The 26,933-nt window shown below is 49.9% G+C and overlaps 1 protein-coding gene across 7 annotated transcripts in view; it reads left to right on the top strand.

Annotated features, from left to right (window-relative positions):
* FOXN3 (forkhead box N3) overlaps positions 1-26,933 on the top strand; it is a 346,858-nt gene that overhangs the window by 241,047 nt on the left and 78,878 nt on the right. For all 7 annotated transcript variants that reach the window (XM_045573555.1, XM_045573490.1, XM_036429153.2 and 4 more), the window contains one exon: positions 7,198-7,262. In XM_045573555.1, the coding sequence (XP_045429511.1) occupies positions 7,198-7,262 (65 nt within the window). The remainder of the gene's footprint in view (positions 1-7,197; positions 7,263-26,933) is intronic.

The following is a 26,933-nucleotide window of genomic DNA, read 5'->3' on the forward strand; positions in this document are numbered from 1 at the left end:
GTGGGGTCAAGGCTGGACAAAGAGCTAGCGGGATGTTTAGAACAGAGATTGGGAGTAGGCGTGGGAGAACCAAGCTAGAAGGCTATTTTGAGGCTAAAATTTGAAAGGATTTTAAAGAGATAATGTCAGAAGTTATAGAACCTTTACGTAATCAGAAAATAAAAGCATGTGAGCCCATGAGGGAGGTCGGGGGAGGGGGGGGGGCGCCGAAGGGCTGTTGCAGGCTGCAGGAATGGCCCCAGGTGTCTAACTGGTGCCTCAGACCAAACCTGGGTCAGCAGCCTGGGTATTTGGGTTCCGCCCAGGAAAGAATTCAGAGACCAGACCCAAACTGTAAGAGAACATTACTGGGTAAGTCACAGAGGAGAAGAGGAATTCCTAGAAGAAATGGGCGCAGACAACACGTTATGGGGGTAAAGGAAGGGCCTTGGAGCTTGGGAGTGAGGAAGCTAATGGTTCTCTGCCTGGGGGCGGGGCAGGCACAGGTGTGGTCCCGGAGGGAGAGCCCACTGGGTCCTCCATCCGAGGCTTCTAAGGCGGAGATGTTAGGGGGGCCCCAGGGGACGAGCTTCATAGAATGTTCAGGAGCCTTCCAGGCGTGTCCTTTCCGGGCGGTGGTCTCCGGGGCCTGGCTGAGGGCACCAGGGCTGGGGTCATTGTTCCCGGCAGCCGGTCCTGACGCCAGCCTTGGCTGGTTTGGTGGCTCCTGTGGGCCTGGAGCTGAAATACAACGGAGGCCTAGATGTCACCTCTAGGGAGGGAAGGTCAGGGGTCCAAACCTCAGGAGCGGCCACATGCTGGGGGGCGGGGTCTCACCCTACAACTGATTGTCCTTCGCTGGGCACCTGGGGCTTTCCATCCCGGTGACCTTTGGTACCCGGTGACCTTCGGTACCCAGCCCAGCGTCCCCGCTCTGCTCCTGTCTGCTAACTGCCTCCAACAGCGCCATCCACACACTCCGGGTGTATTCTTTAGAAGTTTTACAAAATGTCCCTGAGAATTCGGAACTCCCAGCTTCGGAACTCTTTAGTGATGCTTCTCAAGTTCCGAGTGATCTTTTGTGAAACTGGAGACCACCTCACGCATGTCTCTGCCAGACGGCGCTGACTCCTAAATTCCAAACTTCTAGGGCTTGCGTCCTGTCCCCCAGGGGGCTGGGCCAGTGTGTGGTGGTATAGGCCATAGTTGTTTTTCTCTTATTTCCTGGTGATGAACCCACAGTTAGAATTAAAGCTATAGAATGCCAAATACTTACTTAGGAATTCCCCCTTCATTACAACTGCCTTGGGGAAACACCGTCAGATTGGTAGATGTCTCAATATCTAAAGGGATTGCCTTCACACGGTTTTCAGGATAAGTGGCAGGAAGGTGCTCTGATGCCTGAAGCAGAGAGAGCAAACTCTGGCCTCCGTTGGAACCAGATCGGGGCGGGCTGGTCTCGCTGTGTCCCCTCTCCCGGTCAGGTTTCAGGGTGTGTGCTTTGGACCATTCCGGCAGCGGGGCGGACTGCAGGGGCCACTCAGAACTATGGCGCGGAGTTCCGCCCTTCAGTGCCCCGAACTCTTTAGACTTTGATTCGCTTTTTTCCCCCAGAATCTATCTTATATAAATTCCTTCCCTCATTTTATATTTTAAAAAGTGTTTAGCCTAGCTGATGTGGCTGAGTGGTTGAGCGGTATCCTATGAACCAGGATATCAAGGTTTGATTCCCGGTCTGGGCACTCTGTCCTCAGTACGAGGTGTATTCATTTATGTGTTGTTGTTTTCCCTCTCTTTTTCTCTCTCCCCCTCTTCCTTCCTCTCTCTGAAATCAATTAAAAAAACAAAAACAACCCCCACACATATTTTTAAAAATGTTTTGTTGTGGTAAAATAGGTGCACTATAAAAAATGCAGCATCTTAACCATTTTATAGTTAACCAGCTTAACCATTGGATGGATCAGTAATATTAAGCACATGCATATAGCTGTGTAGCCAGTTCCTGGCAAAACTGAAGCGCTGAACCCATTAAACAATGATCTCCCCCTCCCTCCGGCCTCTTTTTACTTTCTCTCTCTATGAACCTGACTCCTCCAGGGACCTCATGGAAGTAAATCATATATGTAGGATTTGTCCTTTTGTGCCTGGCTTATTTTACTTAGCGCAGTGTCTTTGAGGTTCATCCATGTTGTATCCTGTTCTTCCTTTTAGGTATACCTATCCACATTTGCCAGCTTAGAAGAAAAGTACTTTTCTTAATTTGCTTTTTTTTCCAAAAATATATATATAGATATATTTTATTGATTTCAGAGAGGAAGGAAGAGGGAGAGATAGAAACATCAACGATGAAAGAATTGTTGGCCGGCTGCCTCCTGCATATGCCCTACTGGGGATTGAGCCCGCAACCCATGCATGTGCCCTTGACCGGAACCGAACCCAGGACCCTATTTAGTCTGCAGGCCGGTGCTCTATCCACTGAGCCAAACTGGCTAGGGCCTTAATTTGCTTTTCATTGGACTTAGAGAAACTCCAGGCTGGTGAGTGGACAGGTGTGGGTTGTGCCAGAGCCTCCCAAGGTCTTGGTTTACAGTCCAGCCGATTCTCTCCATGGTGAGAAAGCTCACGGGTGTAGGGAAAACATGTGACAGATCACATCACTATGCCAAGAGCCACTTTAGGGGTCCACACCCTGTTGAGTCTCGGTGTCCCACTGGGAGTTCAAAGCTATGCAGCCGAGAGCGTGCGGCCCAGGGAGCCGTGGAGGACTGGGAGCCTCTGGCATTCGCTGGGTGTGCTGGTCAGGACGATACCGCTCATCTCTAGGGATTTGCAGGCTCAGCTCTGGTCTTAATGATCCGCCGGATCGATGTTCTCAAACGCCTCTCCGGCAGCCGCAGCCCTCTGCTCCTGTTGGTTGGCTTCCTTTGTCACAAGGCAGGGTTGGCTTACAGTTGCTGAAGGTCATGGGATTTTGTCAGCACCTCATTGAAATGAGACATTTGTGGCCCCGCGTTGTATTGTTTCTGCTGATAGGAGCCCAGTGCCGCATTCACATATGGTTAGCTCAACTGCTTTTCCTAGTATGAGATATATATATATATTTTTTTTAATGTTTTTATTGATTTCAGAGACGAAGAGGAGAGAGAGAGAGGAGAGAGAAATGATTCAATGATAGTAGAGAATCATTGATCCATTACCCCCGGCATGCCCCCTACTGGGGATTGAGCCCACAACCTGAGCATGTGCCCTGACTGGGAATTGTACTCTGACCTCCTGGTTCATAGGTCGATGCTCAACCACTCGGCCACACTGGCTGGGCAGCCTTGGAGAGAGTCTCGGTGAAATTCCGTCCACAGCCTTTTTTCCATGCAGAGGCACAGCTAGGAGTTCAGAGTGGGGGAGACTGGGAGGTGCGGGATGAAGTCTGCCCGTTGATGTGTTTGTGTCGGGACTGTGGGCTGGCCCCATAGGCCCCGGTCCGATCTTGGGCTGCTCACTAGATGACTTGGGTGATTCCCTTCCCCTCTCAGGCCCTCTATCTTCCCGTGTACAAAGGGGGGGGGAGGGGAGTCCTGCCAGCATACCCTCCACGGGATTGGAGGGTTCGCTGGAAAAGTACTGGTGGCTTACTCTGTAAACAGTCATTTGCAGCCGAAACGGGTTTGGCTCAATGGATAGAGCGTCGGCTTGGAGACTGAAGGGTCCCGGGTTCGATTCCGGTCAAGGGCATGTACCTTGGTTGTGGGCATATCCCCAGTGGAGGGTATGCAAGAGGCAGCTGATCGATGACTCTCTCTCATCGATGTTTCTAACTCTCTATCTCTCTCCCTTCCTCTCTGTACAAAATCAATAAAATATATATTTAAAAAAACAACAGTCATTTGCTGTCCCAGCTTCGAGCAACATGAGCACCATGTATGGCAATGAATACCCACTTTGGAAGACTGAAGAGGTTCTAGAGGCTGTGTACAAGTCACCAGCACCTAGTGCTGAGGGGAGAGTCCCCACCTCCGCTCTTCGTCTGCCACATGAATGGGAAGACCTTGACCCACAGCGCCTTCTCTGAGCTCCTGGGGTTGACACACACTTTTAAGTCATTTCACATCACGTTGTTAAGCTCACTTTGAACTTTGAAGTCCGGTGAACCAGCTCCACATCAGGGAGAAAATATCAGCTTGCAGCCTCTCCAACCTGCAGCCACAAGGACTGTAACCATTGACCTTTCCATGGGCATTTCCTGTCCCTTCGAATCCTAGGAGGTTGGAGCTAGGTTCGTATGTCAACAAAACTCCTGGAGGCCGTGAAAGGTGCCTTAAAGCCCCCTCCTTCACTTCCTGCATCCTTCCGAACACCCGGCACAGTTCTCAGTAAGCAGTTAATACACCCTTGAATCTGCTAATAGATGTGATGTCGTTTTGAGGGACCGTCCAAAAATAAAAAGAATGTAGAATATGGGGCCAGTGAAGCTCCAAAGCTTTGTAATGAGCGCGATGTAAACCAGTTTACCTTGAGCTAGAAAGACCACAGGTGACTTCTTCAGTCACGTGGGGGCCAGGCCAGAGCAGGTGGGTGGCCAGTCAAATCTCCCTCCATTAATGACTATAGATTACACTGACCACACAGCAGGGCGTCGGCAATAGTGGTCGGAGACTTAGCTATGTGAAAAGGAAACCTTTAAGTAGATTTCTATGGTGTAGGGAATTTTCCTTATCGAAACCAGTGGATTTACCCGCCCTCGCTTCCCCGTCTACCCCATCGTTGGCATCTGCTCGGTGCTCAGCCAAATCCAGGTCAGGATAAAGAGGCGATTTGGATGGCAGAAAGCTAGATAGGCTCCTGCAGTAATACTCAATTACTGGATTCTCTTGAAGCACCAGCTCCTCTATAATGAAGTCCTCAGTTTTTAAATATCTTTAGAAATCAGGTGATTGAGTATTGGCAACAGCCAGCTTGCTGCTTCCCGCTCTCTTACGGCGAAATCCCAGGAGCTGGCTGGGGTTGTTAAAAGATAATCTTAAGCCTTTTAGTGCATATTATTCTTCATTCAACTTTGAGCTGCAAAGCCTCTGAACGGAATAGGCCAGGAATGAGGCAGAAGAGAAATCAGCTTGCTGCCATTATCCCACAGCCCTGCGACCCCAGCCAGAGCTGCTGATGCCCTGGGCAACTCCTGGCCTCCCAGGGGCCACCATAGCCAGAGCTTGGGGGGGGAGGGGGGGGTTCAGGGTGGCAAAAAAAGCCACTGCAGGTATGGGTTATTCCTGCTCGGTCTGAACACAGTGGATCCAAAACGCAGTAAAACAAAAGGTGTGTGCACATCGCGGCTCACAGTGTGTTTTCCAGCACAGTTGACATCGCTGGCTTGCTTTGGTGAACTTGGACTTGAATAGTATCTTTGCGCTGTCGCTCTTTTCTTCCTTCTACTTCCCTGTCATGGAACCTGTCCGTGGACCCGCGATGCTGTTTATACCTCTGTTAATGATGTGCCCGTCGGCAGCACGTGTCCCCGACATTTCTCCTTTTGTTAATAGTATTACATTACTGGGGACCCTGGACGTCAGGGAAGCAGTCATCAGTCGTATAGCCCTTCAGATTTCTTACTCTCCCCACGTGTGTCCATCTGCCCAATTACACGTGTGTTATTCGTACCAACTTTTTTATTTTTTCAATGTTGAAAGGTGATTGATGACGTGTAAACCAGTATTGTTTGCCATGGACTATTTTGGTGAAAGTAGCTTATGCTGCCTCTTGGGCTGGATGTAGTAATATATATATATATTTTTTTTTTCTTTTCTTTTTTCTTTCTTTCCTTTTTTTTTCCCCCCTAAGTGCTTTCTAACATTCAATTCTTGATTTAGAATCACCTGCTTTCCACTCCAAGGATATTTCACTCAGGCAGGCTCGGTTATAAAGTTTTTCACTGGGTATTTTAAAACAGTGAACATGCTTGTCTATAAATGCAGTAAAGTGTCTTTGTGATATATTGATCTTCCTTATTTTCTTGCCTCTCTTGTTACCAGACTGTGGGTGGTGACATTTGAAAAATGTATTATAGGGGATGAAGTGCAACATTTTAAGCCAAGAAATTGAAAACAGGATGCGAAACAAGAAGGGAGGGGAGGGAGAGAGTCGATCAAGGTCATGTCTGTATATTAAGGATTTGATGGCGGGAGAGGCAGGTTTGCATTTATAAATAGGCAGGTGGCACGGGGAAGTGTTGGGAAAGCTCACCTGGTCTCAGGCAGGGATAGAAGGTCTTTGCCACAGAAAATCATAAAACCAAGAACAGCCAAAGGACTTCTATGCATGCATATAAGCCTAATTGACACAGACAACAGGGCGGTAAGGGCATGAATGGGAAGGGGTCGGGGGTTAAGGGGGAATAAGGACACATATGTAATACCACAATCAATAAAGAAGTTTAAGAAAAGAAAAAATAAAACTAAGAACAAGTTAGCAAAAGTTATAAGCTGTGGTGTTGAACTGGGGGAATTTGCCATTTTGTTTATCTGCAAGTAATCCCAATGCCCAGAAGGGAGCAGGGTCCAGATGGTGACCCCAATTCCACATGGACTGTTTCTGCACTGTGAGAGATGAAGCCCATTCATCATTAAGCAAAAGTAATGGTTTTTAAAGTTGCATCTTCAGAGGTTATCCATTTATTTATATAAAAGCCTAAGCGACCATTAAGACTGAATGACTGGAACAACCAGTCACTATGATGTGCACTGACCACCAGAGGGCAGACATTCAACGCAGGAGCTGCCCCCTGGTGGTCAGGGCACTCCCCCAGCAAACTTCCCCCAGCCTCTCCCCCTGGCCTACCAACCTCCCACAGCTCCTTCCTCCCCTCCCCCCCCCCCCCCGCCCCCACACACCCCACCCAGCCAACCTTCTGCAGTCCCTCTCTCCTGCCAACAGCCGTGCCCTGCCCCCGCCTCTGCATAGGCCCTGATTAGGAGGACAGCCGGCCAACCTCCTGGGGGTCCCTCCCTGTGGGCGGCCGGCCCCTCCTGCCTACACCCCTCCACACACACACTTAGGCCTCAATCGCCACCCTACCCGAGCACAAACTTGTGCACCAGGCGTCTAGTGATACATAACAGGGAATGCGTTTTGAGGCCATTTTGAGTGATTTGTTCAGAGCACGGGTTTCTCCTAGTATATTGAGTGCGTGTAAATGAGCCCATCCTTACGCTGCTTTCTCTTCTGTTTCAGCACATCAGGTCCACCCATTTGGCCGGGCAGTACCTTCTTCAAGAGAAATGGAGCCCTTCTACAAGGTAGGTCTCTCCAAGCACCTGTTCCCCTCCGCCTTCTCTTCTGGTGCCAGCCAGCAGAGCTGTCCTGTGGAGGAGTGGGCACTGGAGAAGTGTGACTGCTGTGGTTCGGGTCTGTCATTTCTTCCTGCTCACATCTTCCGGTTGCTGTGAATTGCTCGTCTGAAACCAGGACTGCTCCTTTTGGTCTGTTGCTACTGGTCCTGGTCTAGGCGTGTTTGGCTTGCTTTGGTGAACTTGGACTCCCGCGGCAGTTAGGATGTGACAAGAGCATCAACCAGGCGAGTCAAAAACAAACCCCCCTGCGTGTTTTCAGTGCGCCGGATGTTTTGGGCATCTGTTGGCAGTTTGTTCACCGTGGAGGGCCACGTATTTCTGGCTGACCCCTGACATCCACATGTGCCTGAATGGGTGACTGTGGTTAGTTCTGAGGCTCAGACACCTCTCCCTTGTCCCTGCAAGCCTCATTTGTGGGGGGACATCCTTCCTGCGGTCCAGCTCACAGGACACCTTCCTGCGGTTCAGCTGCTGTGCCCAAGTTCCCATGCAGTGTGCTCGAGGAATTCAAACTGTCTTTCAACTCCACTTTTGCCGTTACATTTCTTTGGAAATAGCCAAAGTTACAGAAGAATAAATGGTTTAAAATAGCAATAAGATGCACGCTAAATACTTTTAGAAAGTACTTTTGGGTGATTGCTGTTTTGGATAGCTGCTCGATAGATCAGCTGGAATTGGCTGGCTCCTCAGGCCCCAATGACTGGCCAGATGTCAGAGTGGTACAGTGGGCCACCATCAGGTGGACTGGGTTAAACCAAGAAGTTTAGAGCTGTACTGGGCTTAAGGTGAGGCATTTCAGTGCATTTTGGTTGTTTTAGACCTGTTTGGTTGGTTTAAGCCTCTTTTCCTTAAACGTACACACGAGGGCTGGCCATGTGGGTGAATATGAATGTGGCTAAGAAAAGTGACGTCTATTTTCAGGTTTCTGGAGTAGCTCAAACAGTTTTGAATGATGTCGCATGTTTGTCATTGTGTCACGGGCCATGCAATTGCATATTGCCGTTCTAATAGCCTGTGAGATTGGGAACCTGAGAATGTCTTTGCATTTTTGCTCGGTACAGGGTGAAATATAGGCAGGCAGGTTTGAGTCATGCTAATTTTAACGACCACTCTAGACATCCTAATTATTTAAGGAAAAAAGGGAACTCCCTCCGCTTTCAGAAATTAATACACAATTTTTAAAAGATCTACCCTATTCCCCCTTTAGGTGGTATATATGGAAATAAACCTTGATGAGCCTTTGGCTTTCTTCCAGGGAATTCCAAAGGGCTGTGTGTCTCCACTTTCCCTCTAGATCCACCGCAATGAATATCACTGGTGTCTGAGTTATTTTCAGCAAAGGGATTTTATTTACGTAGAGAATTTCCTTACAGGATTTTTATTCATTGAGTTTTACATTAGGTAAGATTTGCTCTAAGCACCTTACTTTTGGGTTGTTTCAAGCAAAAGCCTGAGGGGAGACATTGGTAAGTTTTCTGACGTTGAGTGGTTTGGCTGTGAGAGTCTGTCTCGTGGGCGGGAGACCTTTTTTCTCGTCGTGATAGGGTTAACAATCCTCCTAATTACTCAGGGCATTGAGAATGAAATGATGACATATGTCAGAAGCTCATTGAGGCCAGTTCGGAGCAGCCCATTTATTTCTTTGTACGTGTGAAAACCAGAAGATTCTTGGAGAGACTTTGAGGGTGTGGGCCGGGATTTGACAACTTTGTTTTTCTGTGCTAGTTTTTCATTTGCTAGTTCTGACTATGGAGTTCTCCAGACACTTACTGTGACAAGGTTTTTCAAGCTATCCTAATTAATATTTCTATGTTTCTTTGGTGGGTGGCACTGGCTCATCAAGAACTCGCTGAAGCCCACAAGCAAAAGTTTTGCAAAAAGGTAATGGTGGCCGTAACAGGTTTGTCTCAGTGGATAGAGCGTCGGTCTGCAGACTGAAAGGTGCCAGGTTCGATTCCAGTCAAGGGCATGTACATGGTTGCAGGCACATCCCCAGTAGGGGGTGTGCAAGAGGCAGCTGGTCGATGTTTTTCTCTCATCGATATTTCTAACTCTCTATTCCTCTCCCTTCTTCTCTAAAAAAATCAATAAAATATATTTAAAAAAAAGAAAAGGTAATGGCGTATGAAGAAGGGGGCTGCCCTGTCCTACCAGCAGGAGGTCAGATTAGACGCGGGTAGACGAAAACGCCCTGACTCACGCTTGCTTTCTCATCTTTGTACTTTCCATTTTAAAAATAGGAGCACATACCTTCTTTTCCCCTGGAACAAGCAGGAGGACATTTTTCTAGACATCAGACTCTAGGCAAGAACTCTGTTACCAGGTTCCAGCCACAGGGAGTGGGTTGCAGGTGAGCAGGCCCCCTGAAGAGCCCAGTTTGGGGAAGTGGGTAGAAGATGAAGCTTCTATCGGTGACACAGGCCCAGGGGCCAGCCGGCAGAGCCCAGCCTAGCTGTGGGCCCCGTTGGAGCAGAGCTGGCTGAGCCAGCTGCGCGGGGAGGCCCTGCTGGGCCGAGTGGCTCTGAGGCTGAGGCTACAAGAACGCAGAGCAGCGAAGAAAGCAGACGAGTCACACTGTGTAGAGGACCCTTTGCTTTTGTCAGGGGGATGGAGCAGAGGGGCTCTCACTTCTTAGAAGAGTTGACACTTGAGTGAAGTCTTAAAAAATGGGTGGCCCTGACCTGTTTGGCTCAGTGGATGGAGCGTCGGCCTGAGGACTCAAGGGTCCCAGGTTCCATTCCGGACAAGGGGCATGTACCTTGGTTGCGGGCACATCCCCAGGTGGGGGTTTGCAGGAGGCAGCTGATCGATGTTTCTCTCTCATCGATGTTTCTAACTCTCTAACCCTCTCCTGTCCTCTCTGTAAAAAAATCAATGAAATATATATTTTTTGAAAATGGGTGGATGGGACCTTGGAAAAAGGCGTTGCAAGAAAGGGCCACAGCAGGAGTCCGTGGGCACGAGAGGATCCCGAGAGCATAGCCATGGGGATGTCACGGGGCAGGTGCGGATAACGAGGGACTCGGGCACTTTGGGGTGATGACGTCACACGCGCGGAGAGATGTTTAAGGAGAATAACGGGATGCAGAGAAGAGGGAATAATGGCATGAGTGGGACAAAGTGACATAACGGTGGCCGTGTTGTCTGGCAGTTGGGTGGTGTGTACGGTTATTTTTTTATTTTCGGCATAAAAACCAATCGCAAGAATTAACTGAAGTGCTCGCGGTCCTCCTCGAGGGCGGCCTGTGTGTTTTGGTTCTTGTAGAGTCGCTGGCAGGAGGGCCTGCTGAGTCACCTCGCCGTTTTGAGGATAATGGGGTAAGATTTGGTTTGGATTACACCAGGCATGGGTAGTTAACATAATTGGCCATTTCATCAATTCCCAGCACTTATTGTAAATGCCATTTAGGCTGCGCGAGACAATTGTAGATGTGAGCAGTTCCCCTCGACTGGAGAGCACTTCAGCTCGTGTTCCATGGAGGCAGCGGAGTGCCGGAGGGGACACCATTGTCTCAGGCGGACCGGGACGGGGCTCACCGGAGAGGAGTGGGGCTCACCCGGAGTCCCCTCTGCCTATCTCCATGTGTCTCCATTTTGGTTTCTGTGTGTTTGAAATACATGTTTGCTAATGTTATTAATTAATGCTGTTTCTAATCTTCCTCATTAGAAAGTAACGTGTTTTGTACCTTTTCCAAACTCCCTAGTCCTCCTCCCTCCTCCCCATAATTCATTCACCCATCCAACTTAAAATTAGGTGACTTTAAACATCCCCTGCAGGTGAATTATTCTAACCATCAGTGACTCCTCATTGAAGACATGTCTCACCCTCGGTCTGACCCTTCATCTGGTCCCCGGAGGTCTCCCCCAGAGCCGCAGATGGCATCGCTGTCCGTGTTCGAGCCGTGCTGCTGCTGGAAGCGGCTACACACTGCCTGGTCCCATCGTCCACTTCTTTCCTGCCGGCCTCGGCCCCCTGCGGAGTTTTGTTCCAAGACAAGCTGCCGCCCGTGCAGCTCTGTGCCAGCCGACCGCTCGGACCCACCTGTCTCATTTCCAGCTCTTCCCCTGAGCAGGTGTTCCCCGCTCGCCCACACTACCCCCCACCCCCACCCCCCAAGCCCTTCCTTACTGCCCGTCTCTGTGTCAGGCACTGGCTGAGGCCGGCGTTCCCGGGAAGCCCAGGGCCTGCCTCCTGCACCCCGTACAGCCTCCTGTGCTGGGGTCAGACCCCATGCCTCCGCCCTTCGCAGTCACTAATCCTCTGCCTGCCTTCCTGGCTCTCCCTCCACTTCCTTTCCCCCGTCACCCCAGGATCGGCCCCCTTGTTGTTACTAAATCCATTTCTATAGGACCCGCTAGTGGGATTAAATTCCATCACACACAGCACAGATTTTATTTCCATTAGATTCTGACAACCCACGGGATGAGCTAATGAGACGGGAAGGGAAGCTTCGAGGCGTGTCCGGCGCCCAGAGCAGGCGGCACTGCTGCGGGCCCCCCCACCCCCCTCCCATTCCCCCTACCCCCAGCCGGAAGGAGCCTCGTTCTCCCGCCGTGAGATGAACGTTGGCCTGAGAGCACGCAGAGTGCTTGCTGCAGGGGGGACTGTGCACAGGGCGATGAGGACGGAGAGGACTTGCTCTGGGGAATGCCCGTGTCCCGAGTTCTAGGCAGTTTCGTGTACTCACTGTCTTGGGAGATCGGTTGTGTGCTGCCACTCGGCACAGCCCTGACTCTGCCATCGCTGTGCCAGGCGTCTGTACTGCTGGCATGTATGTGTGCCTCTCTTCGGCTGTATTCCGTGCCCTGAGAGTCTCCAGAGCAAGTCCTAGGAAAGCAGGAACACCCGGGAGAGGAGAGCGTGCACACGTCCAGGAAGGGCCCGCGGTTCTGGCTCCAGCACCGCCACGTGGCGAACGTTGTGACCTTGGGCGGGCCACGTGCCATCCCGAGTCTCCGCCGTCTGACCTGGGCATTGAGGCGTGGGCCTCAGGGACGGCAGGCTGGCAGAGGTTTCCTGCGGAGTGCCCGCTCTGTCCCATTCCAGCCACTTCCCTAAAAGTAGGTCGGCGTGGATTTTGAGGCTTAGAGCCTGCGCAGGGGAGAAAGCGCGCTCCCTCCATCCAGCAGCTGCGTCTGCAGTGCCGCCAGGGAGAGGCGGGAGAGGTGGCAGGCTGGCCGGAGGTCTCCATCCTCCAACAGGGCACATCGCAGCTCTCCTGGGTCTTCGGGGGGCAGCGCATTAACAACGTGGGCAACCTGGAAGCGGACCCTGCCTTGGCTTCTGGGACAACCGGCTTAGCCTCTCCGTGGGGATAATTAATAATAATAATAATAATAACAACAACAACAACAACGCTTGTCTGTCTTAAGGGTTTTGTGAGGATTTGGTACAATCGCATTAGTAAACCATTCAGAACATGCCAAATTCCCAACCAGAGTTAGTTATCGTAACATTTGCCAAAACGGTGAACCTTGGCAGGATAAAGCAGGGCCCAAGTCCTCTGGCCGTGGCTTCCCTGCACCCGGCAAAGCCTTTCCTTCTGGTCGAGCTGGCGGGCCGGGCGTCCGGATTTGCCCCGAATCCCGTGGGATTTAAACATAGATCTGAAAAACCATTGGTGCATTTCTTTAGGTAGGACTGCTTCTTTGAAAGGTCAAGGGAGGGTGTGTGGAGAGCAGGCAGAAGAGCAGAGATTTTCCAGCCGCATCGACCCGGGTTTGAATTCCTCCATCTCTGGGCGCCCGCTGTCTGACCGGGGCCTCGGGTTTGATTGTCTGTAAAATGGGGCTTTGAGCCGCGTCTCCCAGAATCCTCGGGGAGGTTAAAGGAGGATGTGAGTGCAGAGACATCCATGCAGCCCACAGCCTGGCACCTTCAGAATGCAGAGTGAAGGTTTCAGCAGCGTTGACGCTGTCCCTTGCCTAAGGTTTGTGGTCATGAATTCTGGCTGGTAGATTCGAAGTGGAAACCTCAAAACCTCTCCGAGGAAGGGTTCCACCAAACTCCTCTTTGCACGGTTGCCCTTCTCTCTGCCTGCTCTGCCCGTGTGTCTGCCAGTTGAACCAGGATGGCACCGCGGACCTCAGGGTCTGCCAATTTCTGGGGTCTCTGGTCACAGGCACCTTTCTCCAGGAGGACCCACGGATCCAGCTTCTGTCCGGCTACTCCCCACCCCCATTCTTCTGCCTTCCCATTTGGTGGCAGCCCCAGGCTCTTTGGCTTCTTTTGTATAATCTGCTCTACAAGCTGATTTTTTTTTGTGCATTTTGAAAATGAGGGCATCTACCTAATGGATAAGTCTTCGGATTCTCGCCCTCGGGCACACCAGTTTAAAAAAAAACACAAAAAGGGAGGGAGGAAGAGACTGAACATAAACTGCACCTATGGATGAGGACAATGGGGGATGGGGAGGGGGCGGAGGGTGGGGTGGGAACCTGGTGGAGGGGGGAAGAAATGAGGAACCTTTGTAACAATATGAACAATAAAGATTGATTAAAAAAAAAAACACACAAAACACACAACAGCAAAAAACAAACAAACAAACAAAAAAACACCCACCTAATAATAGAAAGGGGGAAAGAACCCTCTCTACATTTCCCGTCCTAATTGCCTTCTGTCCTCCTCGGCCTAGACGCGCTTTGGAGTTGAGGAGGGGCCCCCTCCTCGGCATCGCTGGTCCTATTGTTCTGACTGAGCCGTTAGTACACACATTTATGTAATACAGAGACGCAGGCAGCTGGCTGGTGGGGTCTGCCATCAGGTGCCCCTAAAGGGGTGCTGCTCAGCTCCTCCACTCACCCAAGCTCTAGGTGGTCACCGAGAGCATGTTTGTACGTTTGTTTAAAAAACACAAGGAAAGGCAATTGTAAAAGAAGCTGCTGGTCAGTTCTGTCCTTGGCCATCCCTTGGGAATGCAGGTCCGCCCAATCTGCAGGTCCCTGGCTGCCTCTGTCTGCAGCCTGCGGGGGCCAGCCAGCAGCCCATGTTTTCCTTAATTTAGCTGATCTCTCCCCCTTTCTCTCTCTCTCTCTCTCTCTCTCTCTCTCTCTCTCCCCCCCCCCCCTTTCTCTCTACCTCTCCTCTACCCCTACCTCCTCTACCTCTACCAGCCGTTTGCATGAAAAGCACCTGAGACTGGCAGACCCGTGAACAGAGATGGGAAGTCAGAGTTGCTGGTTCCTCTGGGGACATGGCTCTGAGAGCTTCCTCTGGGCCAGCGCCCTGAGCAAGGGAGCATCCCCGAAAGGAGTCACTCCCCTGAGTCTTGCCACAGTGCCAGCTTTATTAGGGGAGACTTCGAGTCCCATGCAGGTGCACACAGAGAGGGCAGCAAGCGAGCCAGTGTCTGGTGAAGTCCTGGCCACATTTGTAGGTGGAGACATGGGCTTCGGTCTCAAGCCAGGCGCCTGCCGTGCTGCAGTGTCAGGTAGAGAGGAAGTCGACAGCGCTCCTAGCATGATCCGAGGTACAGCCCAGCTCAAGCATTGGGTGGTCAGAGCTCCGAGTTCTTATAGCCCCAGAGGTGGAGGTCCCACTCAGATTCATGTCCAGGTGGAGTCCTTATCCCGGTGTCCACACTTATGGTTTTGGGTGTCCCAGGCTCCTTCTAAGGGCGTTCCTGTTACACCCCATCCCCTCAGGCTTGACACAGCACTTGGCATAACTGTCATGGCTGACAGGACTCGATTCTGGATTGTCCAGGAAGACCTCCCTGCCCTACAGCTGGGCACCTGCCGGACGGGTATGGGTGACCTGACCCCTGCTATTCAGAGGTGGACACTGAGGCCTGAGTTCAGGGGAGGGAAGTCTAGGGAGGGAGAGGGAGCTTGGAAGGTGTGAATCCAGAAATGACCATTGAAGTTATGTGCATGGATGAGGCTCTCGGGGGATAGAGAATGAAAAGAGGGAAAAGATCCACCTTGAAGACCCAGATTTAAGATAGAAAGAGCTTAGTCAGAACAACAAAGAAACTGCTTAGTCAGAAATGCAGTCACTGAATGGAGGGCACAGACTTTCAGGCGGGAAGGGCAGGAACCCCTGCTGTGCAGAGACGCCAGGGGGTGGGACCCCTGAAAACCCATCACCAGACTCTGATGGTTAAAGTGGAACCCGGGCCTTCAGGGTGCAACCGCCAATCTGTCTGTCTCTGTGGACCCGCCTGCTCTGGACATTCATGTAAGAGGAGTCATATAGAATGTGACCCAGTGTGTCTGACTGCATATATTCTCTACATTGTTCTCTTATGAGCCTTATGCATTAGGCGTCATTACTCCTCTTTTGTAGAAGGGAAAAATAAGGCCTGAAACAGTTTTCCTGCTTAAGGTTGAAAACCTGGACTGATTGTCGGTTCAGAAGGGCGTAAATAGTCCTAAACAGTTTTCCACTGTAGATGTGTAGATGTTCTACAGTGTTTTGAGGAGAATCCTGTGACATTGCTTAAAAGCACTTTGTGATGAAATGACAAGACAAAAAGATGGAAATGGATGTTATGTTGTCTTCTTTCATTGAAGTATTTAAGGTGCTTCATTTCCCTTTTTGTCTCCATTCAGACTTGTGTAAACAGCCAACTGTAAGGTGCACTAGAGACTAGATAAAGAAAAAGGAAATCCTGAAATTCATCATTCAGAGATTAATACCAAGAGAGAAACCACCCCTTAACAGAACGGGGATTTTATTTGAGTGTATCTGAATTTTATACTACTAGACATAGCTATAGATATTTATACCCATTATCATTCATCAACAGGGATATTTCCTTATAGTTTAATTCTTGAGCATGTAGAATGTGTCATTGTCTATGAAGTTAAGTTAGATTATAATGTAGAGATTATGCAACCTTGGATCATATACTGTAAAGCCTGCTGTTATCAAAGCACTTCGTCTTCAGCTACAACTGGAAAACCATTCCCCTTGGAGTCCTGGGTAGCCGTGCTTACATGGAAGTCTAGAAGTACTTTTATACAGTCGCCAAGAGGTTATGATGAAGAAGAATTTGTTAGAATATACTCTGATCGAGCTGTTCACCTTAACAGTTTCAGAAGTGAACTTGAAAAGCTCCACCTGTCAATGGCAAGAGGTCAAGTTTGTGTTCTTGTTTGGTTCCCTTGACGACTGAAAGGTGTGGCTGAGAACTGGGCAGTATGTGCCACGGTGTGTGATAGGTAGGAGTGTATGCATGCTTGTGTGTGTGTGTGTGTGTGTGTGTGTGTGTGTGGCCCGTGCACTCAGGCATTTATCACTGCTTGTTGTGAGTCTGCAAGAATAAATCTCTCCCTGTCTTCTTCTCTTTCTCCGGTGTCTCCATACCCAGCTGTCCTGTTGGCATTAAGATAAAAGACCCCAGTTTTTTAAATCACAGATACCTGGATCCATTCCCTGCCTTGCTACCTAATTGCTGTCGACGTGGGAAAAGTTATGCAAAATATTGTGAACTACTTTACAATTCAAGAAGACCAGTCTTGCAGGAATTACGTAATCATTGAGAGGATTAGGTGATAATCTGTTTGGCGTCCATGACACTTAGTCGGTGTCCCACGTGCAGGTGTCACCGTGTGCCCGGGAGAGAGGAGTACAGACCTTGGAGCTGGCCAGGCTTGGGTGCAGAGGCCAGCCTCTGCCTCCAGCAAATCGGATGTGTTTGAGCCGCTCCTTCCCAGCCAGTCAGATAGGCGTACTTCGTGGGATTCTGTGAGAAGGGAGATAGCATGTGTACCGGGGCTGGCACAGTGCCTGGTGACGGTTGAGTGTTCGATAAACAGAATCATTACATTTATGATAGCATTTCTGCGCTTTCCTAAAGTTTTTGATACCTTCCCTCCCTATGCAGCAATGAGGTGAACATCCTTCCCCAGCTGAACGGAAGGTATGCCTTCAGGAGTGTTTAAGACTGTTTTCAGCCTCCGAAGCTCCGTCTGCATTAAGGCAAATGCCCAGGAGACATGCGGCAGAGGAGGAGGAGGAGAAGGCGAGTCCTCGCCAGCTGTTCTCGCTGACACTTTGACGAAGATCTGGCGGAAACGTGACACGGGGAAAGAGGCTTCCCTGGGGGTCCGGTGAATGGCTTTTGATCCATTTCCCCGTTTCTTCCTCCTCTTAGAGTCTCTGAGCCAGAATGCAAACTATTTGCAAAAATTCTGGACCGAGATGGGAGGGAGGGGAGGAAGAAGGACAGACCTGCTTGCGGTGAGAAAGGACTTCAGAGAATTGTGAAAAGGATCATGCTGAACTTGCCCCAGCTGGTGGTCCCCATAGCACCCTGGGTTGTTCCCTCTTTGGGCTGTGATTGTGTGTGTGTGTTTGTGTGCGCGCGCACGTGCGCGCATTTTCAGGATGGGCTCATTCTGTTTATTGACACACATGGCGGTGAGGGGTTGGAACCCAGGTCCAAACCTGAGGACACCTGCCAGCATTGCTTCTGGGTCCGCCTCGTGTCCTATCCTTCGAGCAGTACTGGGAGGGCATTCTCACAAGAAGCCGGTGCCCTGTGAAAAGGCCAGTCCTGAGTTTGTCCTTTGTGAGCAGCACCGTATTTTTCGGACCATAAGACGCTCCGGACCATAAGACCAGTTTTTAGAGAAGGGAAATGAAGAAAAAAAGATTCTGAAACAAATAGTGTCCTAAAATATTTTATGTGCATTAAAACCCAACATCACAGTCATAAACACATGTAATCAACCCTGTAAAGTAAACAGCAGCATTTAGAACCATTTTAGAGCCGGGCAAGCACACACAGACCACACAGAGCCGGGCAAGTAAAAAAACTTTTTTTTAAAAGTATATGTGTAGGCTATATTTGGACCATAAGACGCAGGGTCTTTTCCCCCCCCACTTCTGGGGGGGAAAAAGTGCGTCTTTATGGTCCGAAAAATACGGTATTTCTCAGACTCCGGGAGACTTCCTTCTTGAAGCTTTGTCATTGAAGTAAGAAGTTAATGAAGTTTTCATGTTTTCAAGTTTTCATCTCATCCCAACTTGGACCTACTGCAGCTGCAGTAGGTCCAAGTTGGGATGAGATGGGTGCCAATAGCTCTATCAGGGCATCTTCGAAGCTCCACCCCTCACCCTCAACTTCCAACACGTATTCCAATGGGAGGTGCCAGCCTCGTACAGGAGCTCCTTGGCCTCGGTGGTTGGTTACGGGACCCCCATCCAGGCAGAGTGCCACCTAATGCTTCTTACCACAGGTCTGGAGGCTCTAACCAGGGGGTGGGGAACCTTTTCCTGCCAATGACCCTTTGGATATTTCTAACATTATTCGAAGGCCATACAAAATGATCACCTTAAAAATTAGCCTGCTGTATTTGGTCAGATGTTTAATTAACTCACCCCTAATGCCTTGGCAGGGCCAGACCAAATGATTTTGTGGGTCCTTATATGGCCCCCCGGCCAGACATTCCCACCCCTGAGCCAGAGAATGTTTTGGCACCCACGGGCCTGCGGTGTATGATCAGCCAGAGTCCCATAAGTGGCACCAAGGCAAAGAGGCAGCCATGAGGAGCCACCACCACCCTCCTGGGGTTGGACTGGATGAGCTCATAAACCCCCCTTTTACTGAACTCAGCTTGATCTGTGTTTGTATTTGGGGGAGAGGGGGGTGTATATCCAAGTATCCTGACTAACAAGGACTCTCTAAATGAATAGCATCAGTTACACTAAATACAGATCATGGATGGTTTCTGCGTGTCAGCGAATTCCAATCTCGCTCTTTCTAAGAGGCCCACTTTGTGGTCTGGCTGCCACTTGCAAGAATGTAAGATGAGCTGGCAGCGCCGTTCAGAGACGGTGGCTTTGACTTAGGCAAACAAAGTGGGATCGCGGTAATGACAGCCCCCGTTCGCCTGTCCCCCAGCTCAGCTGTGCCTCTGGCAGACATAGGCTCAGAGAGGCTCACATGGAATTTACAAAGTGGCTGTAACCTCTTGTGCACAGACACCAGACTTGAATCGGGCGTTTCCCCAGTGATCCCAGAAAGCATTCCGAGCATCACTAGCATGACCACCTGGATCATGTGACCACCCGGAGCCATGGCTCTGACCGGAGGGATAGGAGGGGTTGGAACCATCACTTGGAAGCGTGTGGGGCAGGGGTTGGGAGATCGAATGTTCTCCAGGTGCAAGTCAAGGTCATTTTCAAAGAAGGGAAAAGGAAACGTATACAACAGCCCAGTCATTTGAAAACCACAATCAATGGTGCAAACACGTTAGGTTCCATGTACAAGTATATGTAGCTAGTAAGTGGAAGGTCTAGGGCCAGAATGCAGGTCTTCCCATTTGAGACTCTTCCAGCTTCCTTTTCGTGACAATGACCATCACCCATGGGTGTGCAAGACCTCGGAGGTTTCGGGGCATGTGGGGTGTCGGTCACTGTAATTCCCAGTGGCTCAAAAGTTGAGTTAATGATGATGGGGCGGGGATTCCTGAAATGATTGCCTGAACTAGACTTGCCTCATGGGTGAAAAAGAAGAAAGGGAAAATGGGATAAACCTTTCTTTTCCGAGGATTAGCTTTGAGCAGCCCACCTTGGGGTCTTGGTGGACCTGCCTTAGCAGCCAGAGCCCATCCCCAGAGCCTCAACTTTGGAACGCATCTAGGATAGCTGGGGCTGCAAAACACAGTGCCACAGACAGTTACTTCTCCGGAGGCTGGAAGTCCAAGTTGAAGGAGTTGGCAATTTTCGTTTCTCCTGGGCCTCTCTTCTTGGCTTGCAGGTGGCCGCCTTCTCACCACGTCCACACATGGCTCTTTCTGGGTGTGAGCCTGTGAGTGCGCTTCCTCTGGTCTCTCCTAAAAAGACACCAGTCCTGTTGGGTGAGAGCCCCACCCTTATGCCCTCATTCAGCCTGAACTACCTCTTCAAATGCTCTGTATCCAACTCCAGTCACAGTGGGGGTTAGCGTTTCAACATGTGCATTGAGGAAAGGACATAGATCTGTCCATAGCAGTGAATTACATGCGTATATTTCACAAACAGGCCTTGCTTTCCTGCAGCGTGCTAGGTACCCTTTAGGTGCTGGCATGGAGGCCAGGAGACCTCCAGCCTCAAAGAGTCAGCGTCCAGCTGGCGGACAGAATCACCAAAGAGCCTTGATGTTTCACAGAAAGGCTTAGATTTGGGGTGAGGGAGGACATTGTTGCTTGTTGCTGGCCCTGTGGCTTCTAAACCTGCTCTCCCTCCGCCCGCCCCCCTCCCCTAACTGTTCAGCCTGGTCAGCTGTGTGATCCGCAGTCACAGCGTTGTTCCAGGCGCTGATACAGAAGAGGAGCCATTATGTTTGCAGCAATGGCAAAAGCATTCATTTAGCCAAGCTCACAAAATGACGGAGCCCACGCCAGAGGCACAGGCCACGAACAAGCGCGCACACAGTGCTGTTGGCTGTGTGATGTGTGTGTATCCGAGAGCAAAGGAGGAATGTGGTGTGGCAGGGTGGAGAGGGGACAAGTCGCCATGTCCCTTTTGGGTCGCTTACCTTACTCTTCCCAGTAAAGAAGACGAGAAGATGAAAGAAAAGTGTTCCAGCCAGAATTGGAGGGAGGTTCTGATAAGGCTGACTCTGAGAAGACCAGGATGGCTAGATAATGGGGATTAGGTGGCACAATTCAAATCTTATGTTGAAAGTGGCCAGCATGGCTCAGTGGTTTGAGCATCGACCTATGAACCAGGAGATCATGGTTTGATTCATATATATATATATATATATATATATATATATATATATATATTAATTATTGATTTTTTACAGAGAGGGATAGAGAGTTAGATGAGAGAGAAACATCGATCAGCTGCCTCTTGCACCACCCCTCCTGGGGATGTGCCCACAACCAAGGTACATGCCTTTGACCGGAATCGAACCCGGGGACCTTTCAGTCTGCAGGCTGACGCTATCCACTGAGTCAAACCGGTGTTGGCATGGTTTGATTCTTGGTCAGGGCACATGCCCAGGTTGTGAGCTCAATACTCTATAGCACACGTGTCAAACACAAGGCCCGTGGGCCAAATCCGTCCCGCCAGGCCTTGCAATGTGGCCCGCACCGCGCTGTCATCACTGCACTCCGCTGCGTTTCCATCACAATGACAGTTTATGACTGTTCAGTAAACCTTTCGGCCCGCGATTTAGGCTGGATTTTAGATTTTGGCCCCTTCTCTGATTGAGTTCGACACCCCTACTCTATAGTGTGGGAGGCAGCTGATCAATGATTCTCTTACCTTTGATGTTTCTCTCTCTCCCTCTCTCCCTTCATCTCTGAAATCAATAAAAAATATATATTTTAAAAAGTTTTACGTTAAAGTTGGCATATAAGGGAGGGTGAAAAATGAAGAGCTGGTGGACATGAACACGGGTAACTGCTGCAGGCGGAGGGCCTGGTCTCACATGGGCATAGTGCACGGTGCTCAGGGTGATGTGAACGGTAGTGGTCATAGCCGGCTGAACCTGGAGCAGCTGAGTTGACCAGGGGTGCCGAGAGGGCAGAGCGTGACGTCACTTTGGGTGGAGGTGAGGGTGGCAGGGAGACAGGACAGGTGGGGGAGGTGTTAGAGCCTCAGGTACCATTAGTCCAGGATGCCTTTGCATTTCTCCATTACCCCATCTATTTTGGGGGGCGGGGGGGGGGGTTCACATCTTAAATCCGTGTAAAGAGAAATGAAAATCCAGCTCAGAACCAAAGGTACAGCTCCTTCAATCTCACTTGCTAGTTCCCAACTTAATTTTTAAAATTAAGACACCTCTGAGACTCAAAATTGTTCACAATCCAAAATGTAGTGAGGGGAGATAAGATGCTAAATGAGAAAATGGGTTCTATTTCAAAAACGATCAGTGTGTGTGTGTGTGTGTGTGTGTGTGTGTTGGGGAGGTCAGGAGGTGGGGTAGTTCTTTTCTGTATAAGGCCGTTTAACTATAAATGGAGTTTGTTAGACATGTGAGTCAATGAACTTGGAGGAAAATGGTATTGCTGAAAACAGCTTTTGTGCTATAGAAATGAGTTTGGCATTAGATGGACCTGGCTTTGAATCCCGACTCTAACATGCAGGCATTTATTCTCATTCATTCTCCCTCCCCCTTCCCCTCCCCCTCCCTGAGTGGGCATACACACACACACATTCATTTGCACATTTATGCTTGGTCAAATGCTAGACCCCGTCTTCTGTGTCTTCATCTGTAAGACCAGGATGCCACCTGCCTTTTGAGAAGTAAATGAAGTCACTGGCAGGCCAGCGCTCTGTGGCTCTGACGGGGTGGTCACGTGACTCTGTGTTGCCCCCAGCCAGAGTGCAGGGGGACAGTTTGCCAAGAGAAATCAAGGTTGTATTATAGTTATCCTTGGGGTGTCAGATTGTGACTAGAGGAGGGACGGGGGGCTCCTAGAGAGCTGGCTGAATTGTGAAAACGGGCTGACTGTACGTGGACGTGGGCTTTCCCGAGTGTATGTCACTTCAGACAAAAGTTTCAGGAATGATTGGGCACCAGAAATTTCATTACACCTACGGGATTTCATACTTCCATTATGCACGTGTACTGAGCCTCAGCGTTCTGACATGATTGAAAAAGAGATTGTCATTGATTTTATTAAATCAGTGCTGGGAAACACACCACATAGCAGGAGTTGCTCTCACAGTTCCAGCGTGCGTTGTGCAGGCTGCCGGTCACGCTTGTTCCTGGGATTGTTGGTACGGCACGTGGGTTCCATGTGGAACCTGCCGCTGGCAGAGGTGGCCGAGACTTCAGTCTCTCCTGAGAGTGGGTTTGTCGTCGTTTTTAACATTCACACCCAGGGAGTTAGGTTCACAGATGTACTAGAAGGTTCAGATGAATTTATGTGACTGTAAGTGCAATTAGGGGGGGAAATGAAACCTCTTTAATAAAGCTATGAGGTCTAATTTTTTTTTTTTTTTTGCCAAAATATATAGAAACTTGTACAGACTTTAAAATTTTACCTAAATAGAAATGTGGGTGTTTTTTTTTTTATTCCATTATCATATCTTGATGAATAGATGTGTTGGTAAAGTAATTGATTTGGAAATCATTATTTAAAGCTTGAAACTTCGTAGCAAGCATTTTGTTAGATTCTAGGAGAATCCCGTACCCTGGGCTTTCCATTTGCGGTTGCTCAGGGTTTCTTTTCGTCTCTTCCCCGACCTTTTCTTTCCTTTCCCCCTCCTCCTCGTTCTTCTTCACCAAAACCTTCCACCAAGAGGAACTAGTAGGCTAAAATAGGAAATCAGAACTCTTCTGGTTGAATTAAGGGGTGTGGGGCCCAAGAGTCCTCTGGGCTCAGTCCCCCCCTCCCCCCTGTCATCCCCCTATCCCCTACGGCTGACCCCATTGTCACCCCCAGAGGAGGGTCATGGAAATACCACTGCACCAACAAGTCATTGCCTCCCTAGGCAGTGCCCACAGCGCGTTGCTAATGTGGCTCTGAGCCCCATTCCTCGTGGCTCCAGCCCGTGTGTGTGTGTGTGTGTGTGTGTGTGTGTGTGTCTGTTTTTGTGTCTTTGTGTCTGTATATATGTTCCAGTTTTCAATCAAGAGACAGGTGGTTGTCTAAGAAATATACTCATGAGTCCAAAAAAAATCTTTTTAATGGACATGGAGATACAAAGTACAGTGAAAGCCAGACCTTTAATGCCATTCTTGCAAGGTCAGGTGTGTGGTGGGCAGGCACACCCAGAGCGGTTAATCAGCATCGTATTCCCTAGTGCGCAGGCCCCTCCCCCGGTTCCTCATTGGCTGAGTACTGTGGGGTGTACAATCTTCCCCAAGTCGCCTAATTTCATTATTAGGGGATTCTTCCTCTCTCTTCCCAGTTTAAGTTCCTCTGTCAGTTGGCCCCTCCCCAACCTCTGTTTGCCCCTCGGAGTCTCCAGGTGAATGAACTTGGTCACATTTGCAGGCCGCTACGCAAGCAGCCTACCCGTAATTCTCCATCCGGGGTTAAATGCGCAGCCTTGAAAATGGACCACCGCTGACTTTTTAATTTTTAACAAACTGGCTCCTCTTTTTTTCTTTTTACTTTTACTGGTCGTATGTTCACTCTCGTGTCTTCTGCTTTTCAAACTGCTCTAGAACCTGTTGACTTTCCTCCTCCTAGGGGAGTGAGTCTAATGTGGTTTCTAATAATAGCAAATTATTTGGCTGATCGGTCCCGGGCATCCATTACTTAAAACCTGCCTCCACCAGTCGCTGCGCTGAGCTCCTCACACAGGGGATGATACAGCAACCTACCAGGATCAGGACTCCTACTATGATCATGAGAGAGGAAACGATCGCGGCCATCCAGTCTTTCCATTTTCCAAACCACCCTCCCAGCCATCCGGAGAAGGGGTCGTCATTCGTGCCGGAATTTTCAGCCAGTTCGTTAGCCAGAGTCGTCAGTCCTTGGAGTGCCTTTGTGATCGTGCCATCGGGAGCTGTGTTGTTGGGAATAAAGGTGCAACACTTTTTCCCCAGCATGACACAAACCCCCCCTTTCTCTGCCAGGATCATGTCTAGCGCTATCCTGTTTTCCCAAGTCATCTGGCTGGTGGCGTCCAACTGACTGGCGACGCCCTGAAGAGCATCCCGGGTGTAATTGATAAACCTCTGCTGATTATAATAGATGTAGTTGATCCAGGCCACGTTTTTATTGATAGTGACCCAGTGGAATAAAGACTCAAATCCAGCGGCCACCTGGTGGCGGGCCTTAAATTCATCAGGGACTCCCCTGGGGACCCCTATTGCGTCAAAGTAGACATTGGAGTCAAAGGATCCTCCGATGGCTCTTCGTGCCCGGTGATTGCTTTCCTTCTGCTTGGCTCCCTTGTGGAATGCCAGGGTGAATGGGACGACCAGTTGAACGAGGGCGCAGGTCCCGGCCCAGTTGGACGGCAGTACGCTGTGAAGGTTCCTTTTCCCGCAGTACCACCAGACATCGGCCCGGGGTACTGGGAGAGCTGAGTAGTTGCCCACGCCTGACCCAACGTTTAAGACACGAGTGCATGTCGTCAGTTCTCCCATGGGTCTGGCGAATTTTGCACCCCCCTGCCTCGAGAGGCAAGAGGAATAGTTCATGCTCCCTACAGAGAACGAGGGGATTGCCTTGGGGTCTGATGTTTGCAATGCGGGAAAGAGCAAAGACAGGCTCTTGCAGGTCTCGTTCCCCCAGGCGTCCTTGTGTTGGTACAGGGCCAGCATGCAGTGCATTCCCCGGGGGTCGGTATCCCACCCAAGGGGAAATGGAACCACCTGCGCCTGTGGCCGTCCAGCGGCACATGCGAAGCAGTCGCTCTTGTTAAGAGCATGCACCGTATATCTGACCCACTCAACCCAGGCATTCGTGTCACCGTACCCGGTTTCTATTTCTAGGGTCTGCCTTAAGTCTTTTACCTCAACTACCTCCACCCTTTTGGGGTCATTACTAGATGTTAGTTTTGGGTCAGAAATCATATCCTTTTCTCCTTTAGGAGGGTTCTTAATTTCTATCCTAAACCTACCCTTTGGATCTCTCCCAAAAAGATCTACCCCAAACCCATAAGTTCTGTTAACCTCTCTGTCTGAAACCTTTATGGTCAGAAGGATAGGGTTGCATCCTAGGTTTTCACAGTTTGGGTCTGGGGCCCCTTTAAACATATGCAATTTTGACTTCAGAGGCTGTCTCTTCGCATGGGGGGCAGTCCAGCCTTGATACTGAGTAGTCCACCAGACATTGCTCCAGTCTGGGCACGGGGGCTCCCTGTACCGAGGACCGGGAGAGGTTTGCTGCTCAGGGCATAGATATTTTTCAGACCTGCTTAAGGCTCTCTGGTTCCTTAAATTCCCACAAGATATAATTTGGCAGGCGTCAAACTTAATGGTTTGGGGTACCGAAGTCTTAGTTACATTGATCACTAGTTTGACTGGGTACCTAGCGTTTGCACTTTGCATAACAACACATCCGAGCCAAAGGAATCTGGCAAGAGTAAGCCAGGCCATGACTGGGGGCAGGATTAATGAGTCTTTCTTTTCCGGACCACCTTTAGTGGTTTTTTTGTTTGTTTGTTTGTTTGTTTGTTTTTATCTCTCTTGCCAGTCCCTTGACTTGAGTGTGATGAGTTCACTCCTTTTCAGCTGTTCGTATGGCCGTTTCGATAGTCAGGAGTATACGGGATAGGGACAGCTGATCAGGGCCAGGTCACCAGGCTGGAGATGATGAGCGGTGAGGCAGGGTCTGGGCGAGGAGTCCTTTCGACCTGCAGGATGGCAGGGAAGAGGATATGGTCGGTATGTAGCTTCTCAAAAATTGATCTTTGGTTTCCATGGTAGGGAGATCTGTAGCCCCGCCCAGGTATGGGAGCCCATCTACCATCTCATAAGGGGACGGTCCCACATCTTTCCTTGTAGCTGCCCGAACCCTGAGGAAGGCTCTATGGAGGAAGATATTTTGTCCAAGATAGTGTCTAAGTGTATTTTGGTAATTTGCCCCCTAAGGCAAATTTCTTCTTTCCACCCCTCCCGAAGATGGGGGATGCCAGGGGATGTGATAGTCCCAGTTAATATCTAATCCTCCCATCATTCCCCTCGGCACCCTGGGTCTGATTTGCTCCAAGATTAGGTTAATGACACTCCCTGTGGCGACCACAGGGGAAAGGCCTCCCACCTACCC

The sequence above is a fragment of the Pipistrellus kuhlii genome, unplaced genomic scaffold, assembly GCF_014108245.1.
Source record: "Pipistrellus kuhlii isolate mPipKuh1 unplaced genomic scaffold, mPipKuh1.p scaffold_m20_p_1, whole genome shotgun sequence".
In the NCBI taxonomy this organism is placed as follows: domain Eukaryota; kingdom Metazoa; phylum Chordata; class Mammalia; order Chiroptera; family Vespertilionidae; genus Pipistrellus; species Pipistrellus kuhlii.